General features: G+C 49.0%; 1 protein-coding gene across 3 annotated transcripts; it reads right to left on the bottom strand.

Moving 5' to 3' along the window:
* Positions 1 to 1,390: 1,390 nt before the first annotated feature.
* On the bottom strand, positions 1,391 to 6,087 carry LOC309797779 (zinc finger protein 541-like). Of its 3 annotated transcripts, none has more exons than XM_082646200.1 (3): positions 5,355 to 6,087; positions 4,990 to 5,171; positions 1,391 to 4,585 (listed from the first exon to the last, which is right to left on the bottom strand). In XM_082646200.1, exons 1-3 carry the CDS (start codon positions 5,451 to 5,453, stop codon positions 4,573 to 4,575), a joined length of 294 nt encoding a protein of 97 aa, XP_082502326.1. In that variant the 5' UTR covers positions 5,454 to 6,087; the 3' UTR covers positions 1,391 to 4,572. The 3 variants fall into 3 exon arrangements, with proteins under 3 accessions (XP_082502326.1, XP_082502325.1, XP_082502324.1); XM_082646199.1 differs by having other exon boundaries at positions 1,391 to 4,872; XM_082646198.1 differs by having other exon boundaries at positions 1,391 to 5,171.
* Positions 6,088 to 12,383: the final 6,296 nt, after the last annotated feature.

Consider the following 12,383-nt stretch of genomic DNA (forward strand, 5'->3'; position numbering starts at 1 on the left):
TCGCGGCCCCTCTTGTTGTGGAGCACAGGCTCCAGACGCACAGGCTCAGCAGCCGTGGCCCACGGGTCCACCTGCTCCACGGCATGTGGGATCCTCCCAGACCAGGGCTCGAACCCGTGTCCCCTGCATTCGCAGGCAGACTCCCGACCACTGCGCCACCAGGGAAGCCCAGCAGTTGTTTTTTATAATTTCATTTTTGATTTTTTTCTTTGACCCATGAGTTATTTTAGAAGAGTGTTCTGTAGTTTCCCAATACTTGAAGACTTTTTTCTCTTATTTCTTTTATTTATTTATTTATTTTTGGCTGCATTGGGTCTTCATTGCTGCGCGAGTTTTCTCTAGTTGTGGCGAGTGGGGGCTACTCTTTGTTGCGGTGCGTGGGCTTCTCACTGCAGTGGCTTCTCTTATTGCGGAGCATGGGCTCTAGGCTCGCGTGCTTCAGTAGTTGTGGCACGCGGGCTCAGTACGTGTGGCTTGCAGGCTCTAGACCGCAAGCTCAGTAGTTGGGGCGCATGAGCTTAGTTGCTCCACGGCATGTGGGAGCTTCCTGGACCAGAGCTCGAACCTGTGTCCCCTGCATTGGCAGGCGGATTCTTAATCACTGCGCCACCAGGGAAGTCTGCAATAAAGTATTCTTAAATTAACATATGTACTTTTGTGTGTGTGTGTGTGTGGTACGCGGGCCTCTCACTGTTGTGGCCTCTCCCATTGCGGAGCACAGGCTCCGGACGCGCAGGCTCAGTGGCCACGGCTCACGGGCCAACCGCTCCGCGGCATGTGCGATCTTCCCGGACTGGGGCACGAACCCGTGTCCCCTGCATCGGCAGGCAGACTCTCAACTACTTCGCCAACAGGGAAGCCCCATTTTTTTTTTTAAACACATTATGCTACTCCACACTGAATAGACTATAGTATAGTGTAAACATAACTTATGGGCACTGGGAAAGAAACAAAACTCCTATGATTGGCCTTATTGTGGTGGTCTGGAATCGGACCTGCAGTACCTCTGAGGTATGCTGATACTTGAGCGACGGGAGTCAAAACTGAGAGCAGAGGTTCTCTAACTCTGGTTTCATTAAATAGCTGGTGAGACTGTTAAAAATTCAGGTTCAAACACACCTAGTGCCCAGATCTTAGTTTTTAATACTGTTCTCCAATAAAAGTAACAAGGGCCCCTTGGATAAACGGCTGGTTCTAGGACTGGGCAGGAAATTATACAGGATGTGCTTAGAGTATCTTGTAGTTCCAGAACAGAAGTCTCTCAGCCTCCATCTCGTTGTCTCTCTCCTTCATAGACACACACACACACACGGGGTATGTCAAAGAGACACAGGAGCCAACTGAAAGAGCTCCCGATAGTCAAAGCTGGAACAATCTGAGCAACAAAGTAGCACTGGATAATAACCCAGTCTATAAAATCTCCGTGAGCCCATGCTGATATAAATGAATGACTGAACAAAGAAATAAATGGCCGTGCATGATTCCAAATAATTTATGTGGCTATTCTGCCCTCAAGAAGTTGAAGCATGACTCTTCACACCTTACGCATGAACTGTGCACAGTGACTTCCTTCCACAGATGACAGTATTGGGGGCGGGGACTAAGTTTACAGCGTAGAAACATGACAAACATTGTCAGCCAGGTGGTGGAGGTTAACGTCAACAGTGACAAGTCACACTGATACTGTGCACCCTGAATACCATGTGAGGACAGTGGCACTTCACTTCTGTGGTCTTCCTCCCCCTCGGATCATAAGAAACATAAGACAAACCCCAGCTGAGGCACATTCTCCAAAATACCTGACCACGACTTCTCACAGCTGTCAACAAAAACAAGGAAAGTCTGGGAAACTGTCACAGCCATGAGGAGCCTAAGGAGATGTGACAACTACATGTAATGTGGTGTCCTGGGAGGATCCTGGCACAGAAGAGGGACATGAGGTAAAAACTAATGAAATCTGAATGAGGGATGGACTTTAGTTAATAATAATATAGCAATATTGGTTCATTAATGGTAACAAATGTACCATACTAATGTAAGATAAGAATAGGGGAAACTGAGTGTGGGGTATATGGAAATTCTCTGTACCATCTTCCCAACTTTTATGCATATCTAAAAACTAGTCTTCTAAGAAAGTTTCTTTAAAAAATTTAAGTTCCAGGGCGCTACCTCCAATGATTCAGATTAGGAAAGTCTGTGGTGGGGTACAGGAATTTGCATTTTTTACAGGACCCCTAGATGATTACGATGCAGATAATTTGGGGTTGAGAAAACAGTTTTCTGGGGGTGGAGTTTGTCTGGAGGGAGGTAATTCACAAGAAACCTTTGCCCAACTCTCTTCTTACATTCAGAAATTCTTCTGGACCACCCACTTGTGGTTGCCAGATAAGATGGGGGTGAGTTTGGATAACCACAAACAGTTTGGGTTCCCTGCCCCTCTAAGCAGCACTATTGTAAAAGTTTCCATTTGTTTAAAGCTGTTAAGTTTCAGCTTAATTTCTTATGCAGCAATAGATAACTAATATACCACCCGACCATGAAGCCAGAGACTTTCATTTCCAGTGTCATCGGGCTTCACTTGTTATGGAGCATGGGACCCACACGGTGACAGCAACAGCATGAGTGCTCAGGTCATACGGGGCACCTGCCAATATCCGATTTACATTTTTCTCATCAAGGCTTCCCTGGTGGTGCAGTGGTTGAGAATCTGCCTGCCAATGCAGGGGACACGGGTTCGAGCCCTGGTCTGGGGAGATCCCACATGCCGCGGAGCAACTAGGCCCGTGAGCCACAACTACTGAGCCTGCGCGTCTGGAGCTTGTGCTCCGCAACGAGAGGCCGTGACGGTGAGAGGCCCGCGCACCGCGATGAAGAGTGGCCCCCGCTTCCCGCAACTAGAGAAAGCCCTCGCACAGAAACGAAGACCCAACACAGCAAAACAACAACAAAAAGTTAAAGGGTATTAAAAACAAACAAACAAGCCAGATATATGTGGGTAGGCATTTTCCATCCCAGTTACAGAATGAGAAAACTGAGACTCAAACAGGGCAAATGACTTGCCCAAGGTGGCAAAGAAGGAAGAAGAGCCAGGCTGTAGATTCTGGTTCATCTGATGCCAGAGTCCTTTCCCCAACCACAGTGCCCGCACCGCTTCCAACTCAACTTCCTCCTCTGCTCCTCCTCCCTCCCCGTCTTTTCAGATGGACTGAGCTGAAACCTGGCCCTTCTGTGAAGCCTCCTGACACCAGCGTTTGCCCTGCTCCCCTAGCCAGTCCCTCCGAAGGCAGCACATAGTTACAGACACAATCACGTCTTAAGCCATCAATCCTCTGAGGTGTCCCTCTTCCTCATCTCAGTTAACAGCATCTACTCAGTTGCTCAAACCCCAACCTGCCCTGCCAACCTCCATCTGTCCTTTTCCTTACCAGCTCTCCCTGTGACGTGAGACCCATCAGCAAGTCTGAATCTACTTCGAACATGATCTCTAATCCTTGCGCTTCTGGCCTCTTCACTGCTACTCCAGCCCAGGCCACCATCTCCGCTGAGAGCCTTCCAGCTACTCTCCAGGATTCCCGTCTTGCCGCCCACGGCCCCCACACAGCAGCTAGAGCTTTGCACAGCCTCCCCTGGTTCCCGTGGCAGAGTCTGTGCTTTGCCTCACCGGGGCCTGGAAGTGGGTCTCAGCCTCAGCAGCATCCTCAGTGTGGCTTCCCACTCCCGTGCCATCCACCTGCCAGCGTCTGCCACTCCGTCACTCCCTCGGACTTGGCCCGCTGCTGTACTTTCCTCGTCACTTTGTGGTGGACACAAGGTCTGACTCCCCAGTGGCCGTTTCTGCTTCCTCTTCTTTTCCTGGCAAATGGGATTCCAGTTTGGATCGGGTGACAACAAATTTGAGGGAACACACTGGTTCTCCCCACTCCTGGAACTGGGGGGAACACAACTTATGCTTTTGTCCTGGAGACAAATCTTGAGGGTCTGGGATAACGGTGGCCACTTGCCTTTCCACTGCCACGGATCAGTTCAGAAAGAGCACGGGCTACAGTTCTGGCCGAGGAGACGTGAGGGGCGTTCCGTTGGGCGCTGCTACAAGCTTTCCTCACTTTTAAAAAGGGGAACAAGGAAGGGAGGGAGCTGCTCTCTGCCCTGCACCCTCCGAAGGTTTGGGTGCTCCGCGTACAAGAGGGGATTCTTGCTGCTGCTGCTGCAGCCGACTTGCAGACGCTGGCCACTGCTGGCAGGCCTGGACTTCACCGTGGAGCCACTGGCACCACCACGTGTCCTGAGAGCTTAAACCTACGCTGACTCCTCTGTTATTACGGCCCAAAGCATATGCACTATAGATATCTAAACTCACCTTTTTGCTGCTTTATCACTCCTACCTTCCCGCTCCTAAAATGTAAGCTCTGTGAGGGGAGGGGCCTGTCCCTCCATCACTATGTCCCCATCACGTGGACTGGGCATTGTCTGGCACAGCTACAGCAGGTGCTTGATAAATGCTGGCTGCATTAATGTATGAGGCTCCTCCAGGGCAGGGACTCAGTCACTGTGGCTTCTGGGAGCAGCAGGGGCTCAAAAGCCTTCGCTGGATCAACAGGCAGGGAAGCCAGAAGACAGCTTCTTAAGAAACAAATTTAATACTATATACAAGGGAAAACGTACAGAAACAACAAAGGAGACGCAACAGGGCTGGAGGTGCCCATCCCAACTAGCTGCCCACGCAGAGGGCCGATGCCAGCCCCTAGCTCGCCCTCCTCCTCCTACAGTTGGAAGGGCTCCACGGGCCACCTTGCCCTGACGGTGGGATCCACGTGGTCCTGAAGCCGGTGCCACTTCATGTGGGCATTCCGACCCTTGATCTTGCCAAACACCCTGAGGAGGCACCAGAGGACACAGGGGTCAGAGCAGGGGGAGGCGGGTAGCCCTGAGGGGGGCACCCCAGAGGGCTGAGGGCAGGCGGTGTGGGAGCATCTAGGGAAAGGGCGGTACCTCTCACACTTCTGGCAGGGAAAGAAGCCCTGGCCCTTGCTGCTCCCCGGCAGCTCAGGGGTCCGCTTCGAGCTGGTGTTTGGGCTGGAGTTGGGGATGAACTCCCTCCTGGAACTCTCAGTAGGCCTCTGTAATTCGGGGGTTGGACGGTGGCTGGGTTTCCTCCGAGGGCTACGAGTGACCTGCAGAGGGGGCAGAGGTGATGAAAGGGTGCTGACCGCCCCGCCGCCCTTCTAAGGGAGAAGCAGGTGTCCAGAGCATCCAGACGTCGCGGGGTGCACCCCCCCGCCGCCACCCAGCTTGGATGAGCACCGGGCATCCAGATCCGTGCTGAACTCCTGAAGCCCTACCGCGAGACCCTCTACCTTTGCTTCTGTCCTGTCTGCTTCACCCAGCTCTCTCTTGACCCTCTTTTCCGGCACTGGGGCTCGGCCACAGTCAAAATCGATCATTTTCTTCTGCATGTAGTAGAACTCGACACACTGGGCTACTGTTTTTGTCTGGACCTAGTGGAGGAAGACAGAAGCTGGCTAAGGACAGTGCCTCAGGAGTAGCAGTGAGTATGGCCTTGACGCCCTAAATCCCCTCCCCATGGGGCCAGCCGCCACTTTTTGAAAGCCCTCCTGAAACGTCTCTCCCCTACGGCTTCGTATGCTCCTCTGCTACGGGGGACAGAGAATCACAAAGTCCTCCTGGGGATGAAGGAGTTCAGAGAGAAGCCACCAGAGTCAAAACCATCTAAGCTCTGCACGCTCTGAGCAACAAGGCTGGACCAGGAAGGCTTCTCTCCAGGAAAACGCACACAAAGGTACACACGAGGACGCTCACTGTGACATCATGTGGAGCCACATGTCTACCGACAGGGACTAATTAAAGCAGAGTGTCCTTACGTGGTGGATACCTCATAGCCTTATGCGACAGCTAGGCAGAGCCCTCCAAAAAACTGAAGAGGGAGGAATACTTCCCAACTCAGTCCATAAGTTCAACATTTCTCTGACACCAAAGCCAGACAAAGATATTACAAGGAAAGAAGGCTACAGACCAATGTCCCTCATGAACATAGATGAAAATTTTTAAACAAAACTTTAACGAACAGAATCCAACAATATATATATGTATATGTATATATATGTGTATATATATATATATATATATACACACACACATATATATACATATATATATATATATATATATATATATATATATATATATATAAAGGACAATATACCATGACTAAGTGGAGCTCATCCCAGAAACGTGAGGTTGGTTTAACAATCGAAAATCAATGTAATTCATCATATTAAACTTAAAAGAAAAATCATATGAGCATCTTGATAGGTGCAGAAAAAGCATTTGATACAATCCAATGTCCATTCCTGATGGAAAGTCTCAGCACAATAGGAATAGAAGGAACTTCTCTTCAACCTGATAAATGATACCTACAAAATCCCTACAGCTAACGGTGGAGTGGTTTCCCCTCAAATATCATGAACAACACAAGGATTTCCACTCTCACCACTTCTACTCAATACTGTACTGGTGGTTCTAGAGTGCAAAAAGGCAAGAAAAAAAGTAAAGGCATCCAGGTTGGAAAGGAAGAAAGAAAAGTGTCTTTATTTGCAGATGATATGACTGTCTATGTAGAAAATTCAGTGGAATCCACAAAAAAGTTACCAAAACTAGTAAGTTAGTTTGGCAACATTTCAGAACACAAGATCAATATAAAAATCAATTTTATTTCTATACATAGTAGCAACAAACCATTGGAAACTGAAATAAAAAAGAACTCTATAACATCATAAAAAACACAAGTACTGGGCTTCCCTGGTGGCGCAGTGGTTGAGAGTCCGCCTGCCGATGCAAGGGACACGAGTTCGTGCAATGGTCCTGGAGGGATCCCACGTGCCATGGAGCGGCGGGGCCCGTGAGCCATGGCCGCTGGGCCTGCACGTCCGGAGCCTGTGCTCTGCGGCGGGAGAGGCCACAATGGGGAGAGGCCCGTGTACCGCAAAAAAAAACCCAAAAACAAAACAGAGAAAAACCAAGCGCTTAGGAATAAATCTGACAAAAAGTATGCAACAACTGTACACTGAAAACTTCAAAACATTGCTGAAAAATTAAAGATTGAAATAGAGAGATATACCCTGTTCACGAGTCAGAAGACTCAATATTGTTAAGGTAACAACTCTCCCCAGTTGACCTATAGAGTCAAAAACAGTACCAATCAAGTTCCTAGTAGGAATTTTTATTTTGAAATTGACAAGTTATTTCTAAAATTCATAGGGAATTAAAAAGGATGTAGAATACAAAAAATAACTTTGAAAAAGAATAACAAAGTTGAAGGACTAACATTTTCTAATTTCAAGACTTAGAATAAAGCTACAGTAATAAAGACAGTATGGGAATAGCTTAATAAAAGACAAACAGATCAATGGAACAGAATACAGGGTCCAGAAGTAGATGCATATATATATGGCCAACTGATATTTAACAAAGGTACAAAAGCAACTGAGTGGAGAAAGTATGGTCTTTCCAACAAAAGGTATTGGAATAAATATCCATATGCAAAAATGAACTCACCTCGCACCCCATACAAAAATAAACTTAAAATGGATCACAAATCTAGAAATAAAACCTAAAACTATAAAACCTCCAGAAGAAAACATAGGGGAAAATTTTTGTGACTTTGGGTTAGGCAAAGATTTCTTAGATACAACACGAAAAGCACAGTCTATAAAAGAGAAACTAGTAAGTTATGCTTAAGCAAAATTTAAAACTTTCTTCAAAAGACACTGTTAGAAGACTGACAAATGGCATATTGGGAGAAAATATTTCCAAAGCATATATCTGGATAAAGGACTGGTGTTCAGAACAAAATAAGAACTCCTACAGCTCAATAAAAACACAGACACTCCAATAAAAACAGAGGCAAAAGATATGAACAGACAGCTCACCAGAGAAGGTGCACATAGAGCAAAAAAACACAAAGATGCTCAGCATCATTAGTCATTAGGAAAATGGAGTCAGATGCTACTGTACACTCATTAGAATGGCTAAAATTAAAGAGACTTAGCATACCACGTGTCGACGAGGGTGTGGAGCAACTGGACCTTTCATAACCTGCTGGTGGGAATGGGAAGTGGTAGAGCCACTTTGGAAAACAGTTTGGCAGTTTCTTAAAAAGTTAAACATACATCTACTATAAGTTACCCTCATTCCCCTCCTAGGTATTTATAATCCCAACCCCGTGTCCGCAAAAAAAAAAACAAACAAACAAAAAAACCCAGTACATGTCCGTACAAAGACTTGTATGTAAATGTGCAGAGCAGCTTTATCTGTAGTCATCAGTAACTGGAAACCACCAACAGGTGGATGATTAAATGAACGGTGGTCCGTCCACACAGTGGTATACTCCTCAACAGTAAAGGGATGAACTATGGGTACACATGACAACATAGATGAATCTCAAAATCATTAGGTTGAGTGTAAGAAGCCAGACAAAGCAGATCACATGCTGTATGATTATTCCATTTATATAAACCTCTAGAAAATGCAAACTCATTTAGAGTGACAGAAAGTAGACAAGAGTTGACTAGGGACCCGGGTGGCAGGAAGGAAGGGTTGCAAAGGGGCAGGAGGGAACTTTTGGGGGTGAAGGATACTCTCATTATCTTGATCATGGTGGTGGTCTTACAAGTGTATAACTATGTCAAAAACATTAAATCTTACACTTCGATTATGTGCAATTTTGCGTACATCAAGTTAAAAAAAAGCAAATTAATCAGCAGGATATTAAGTATATGATGTCATCCTTTTTTGAGAAAGTGCATATAGGTGTGTAAAATCCATATGGGCAGTAAATACCTGTCAGGTTATCAATCAGAAGTAGGATTGTGGGGAGGGGTCTGGAGGGCTTTATTTGGAACATGGGATTCATTTCTGTACCGTTTCAGGTTGTTCCAAGCAATGGCATTGTAGTTGTCAACTGTTCACAGCATGAGCAGAGTATCGTCCCTGACAGGCCCTGCAGTTCTAGCGCCTCGGCCGTGTGAAGGAGCCTTGTCTACACCAGCCTGCCATGTTCGCCTTACCATCTTGTGTATCAAGTAGAAGTCCTTCTTGTAGGCACAGAACGCCTTCTTAAAGAGCCTCTTCTCCATGGAGGTCCAGATGTCCGAACCTATTGGAGAAACAGCCAAGAGGAGGAAGGCTGTTTCTCCTTCTGGGACCACAGCCACGGCTGAAGTGCAGACTCCCCTCCTTTTTCAGGCCACTGAGCGCCACTTATATGCCAAGATTTCTGCTAAGCCCCTTACTTGCTTTATCTCACACAATCCTCACAAAAACCTTAGCAGGTAGGGGCTATTACCATCCCCACTTGACAGGTGCAGCAACTTGAGGCTTCCTCTGGTTAAGAGACTTGCCAAGGGCAGCCGTGGGCCCCTGGTTGCCTGACTCCAAGGCTGGAGTGCTCAACTGGGAAACCTGAGCCCACCCCAACCTGGCACCCCCCTTCTGGCCAGGAAGAGCCCACGAGGGAACCAGTGGAAAGGGGAAGGTTGGATCCAACTAGAGAACAGCACCCACTGAGTCCCCCAGAGAGGACGGGCCCTTCTGGGAGGGCAGGTGTAGGCCCCAAGAGAACTCCGGGAGGCACGTGCAGAGCTTGCCATGGAAAGTGACTGGCTCGCAGGGGCCTCAGCCAGGCCAAAACCACGCGGGCAGCCACGCTCGTTACCTGTGTAGTGATAGTTGGCGAGAGGGTGAGTCCGTGGCTTCTGGGGTCCTCTCAGTAACAGGGTCTCCAGGGCAACCTGGAACGAGAGGAGTGGTGGGCAACTCTCTGAGGGAGGGAAGGTGAGGTAGAGGCCCACCTTCATTCTTTCATCCATTCAGAAAATATGTGCAGCCCTCCCTAAAGCCACCCCTACCCCAGGGCGACTCAAAGTGTGGTCGGTCTGTGGACTGGCCACCAGCTGTGAACCACTTGGGACACATTGCCTACAGCACTAAGCGGACTGTTGAGTGCAGCTGACGTTACCTTTTTCATAGCAAGATTTACTTGATGACGAAACAGTGTGTGGACTTATTCTGGCACAAGCTCCTTATTTCTTCAGGGAGCAGCATTTGGAGCGGCACTGCCCCCGCCCTACCCCATGTTATGGTCCTCATAGCACTCATCATTATCTATCACTTTTAAAAAATGTATTTCATGTGCTCACTCTCCTAAAATGTAAGCCCTGCAAAGAGGGGGCATTTGTCTTGCTCAACAGCATAACCCCGGTCAGGACTCGCTATGCAGTTTGCAGGACCCAGCGCAAAATGGAAACACGGGGCCCTGTGCTCAGAAACTATTAAGAATTTCAAGATGGTGGCAGCAGAGCATTAAACCAAGAATGGGCCCCTGAGCTGGCCCCAGCCTGATACCATGACATCACCAGGTATCAGGAGGACCCAGTAAACGTGTGCTGATTACTCTGCTGAGCACCCACCACGTGCCAGCCACTGCCTCTCAGCTTGAGAAAAAGCACCATGTAGCCCTGACTCTTGGGTCTCCAACTCGGGTGACGTGACTTCCTCTCCCACTACACACAGTTGGACTTCTTCATTGTCTAAACTTCAGGATTGTGAGGAGGGTCCTTGGAGGAGGCAGAGGCATTTCTGTTGCATCAGAGGTTTGCATACACCATTTTTAATCCAAAAGTCAATGTTCAGTAAATAAACCAGATTAATGCAGGCCCTGAGTTGGTTCTGCTAGGCACCGCCTCCCCAGTGCTGCGCTGAGATGAGGTAACGCTGGAGGAACCCTGGTGCTCTGCTGTCACCCCAGAGAAATAACTGATTGAGCCCGTATGTGTGCATTTCCCCTACGTTCAAAAGGACACCACCAGTCCCAAAGCGACCAGGGAGAAGGGTGGGTGGCCAGCCTTTGGTTCTCGTGAGCTGCAAAGCCCCAGGTAGAAGGCACGTGTCTTGCGCCTAGAGCCCCTGGCCCTAAGAGAGCAGGGAGCTTCCCACAGCTCCTCTGAGCACCCCCCTCGCCTGCACCGCACCTGGATGTTGCCCTGGGCTTCATGCAGGCAGTGCAGAGCGAGCTCCAGGTTGGTGCCCCCGCCCGGCATCACGTTGGAGCAGGCCAGGTTGCAGAGTTCGGTCACTGTTTCCAGCAGGCAGCCCGGCAGCGAGAAGGAGAGGAGACACAGAGGGTCAGCAAGTGCCAGAGAGGAAACCTCCCCAACAGCACAGATGGGGTGGGGGGCTCCTGTCACCATCTCCCTCACCTCTCTGTTACAAGCAGGCTGAGGGAAGGGAGGGACAAGGAGGATGGGCAGAAACCCTGCTCCTGGCACCTGCTCTGGATGGCCTGCCCAGCTACTGGGTGAGAGGAGAGGTGGGGCAAGGGACTGCAGCACAGCAAAGCAGTCCTGCGCTGAAGGCCAGCTCTGCCCACCCCACCCCCGCCTGGGGATCACTGCTTCTTGGTCAAGGTGAGAACTGGGAGGAGAAACCCCTTGGACATGGAGGAGGGCTCTCAGGAACCTGGCCCCAAAGTCTCAGTCACCTCTATCCTGCGTCTTCGGGTTGGTCATCACATCTCCCCATGGCTTCCAGACCAGAGTAGCTACATGCTCGTCACTTCCAGCCAGTGATCTGTCCTGGAGCTCTGGGATCTCAGCCTGAAACTGGCTCCCTATGTTGATGTGTCTGAAATGAGGCCACACACACGGACATAAAAGGCATATGTGTGTGACCAAGATGGGAAATACAAGAGAGATGTGCGGTGAGCCCTGCTCACCAGGGCTGTGGAACCCACCTTTTGGCCATCTCTCAGACACAGGGAGTGCTCATCAGCCCAGTAGACACGCTCTGGTATTCCAGAGACCTCTTGAGGGATACTTCCTTCCTTCCTCCAATTTGCTTTTTCGCCAGATTTCTGGCTTCAGGCGTTTGGGGTCTAGGACAGGGGAGGTATGTGCTGATACCTGGCATTCTGCTGTATCCAAGGTAACATCCAAGCTACAAAACAGTATCTCACTGCGCCATCACCAATTCTATCTAGAACCCCAGGGTGCTGGGCATTCTGTCTGCAGACATCCAACTATGGTATGTCTGGACAGAAGGAATATTGGGGAAACACCTGGAGAAATCCACCACTTCTCTCCTAGAGAGGTTCTGGGTCTAGACCTGACTTTCCCGTGATGAAGGCTCCCTTGGGAAAAACCGACACTGGAATGCAAGGAGGGTAAAAGCATCCCCACATTGCAAGGACCCTCAGGTTCTAAGTCTGTTCCAACTCACGGTTCAGTGCTGATCTTGCTGTTGTCCTTCACCACACTGATGCCAAAAGAGCCGTCCATGTGATCTGGAAAACGCCCAAAGAAGAGGCTCAA

The sequence above is a fragment of the Mesoplodon mirus genome (assembly GCF_964341445.2).
Source record: "Mesoplodon mirus genome assembly, contig: HAP1_SCAFFOLD_973, whole genome shotgun sequence".
Lineage (NCBI taxonomy): Eukaryota > Metazoa > Chordata > Mammalia > Artiodactyla > Ziphiidae > Mesoplodon > Mesoplodon mirus.

Coding starts and splice junctions, on each gene's coding strand:
- LOC309797779 (XM_082646198.1), bottom strand. CDS start 5,453: ATGCAGAAGAAAATGATCGATTTTGACTGTGGCCGAGCCCCAGTGCCG. Junction 5,172..5,354: donor CAGACAGGACAGAAGCAAAG/GTAGAGGGTCTC, acceptor CCCCCTCTGCAG/GTCACTCGTAGCCCTCGGAG.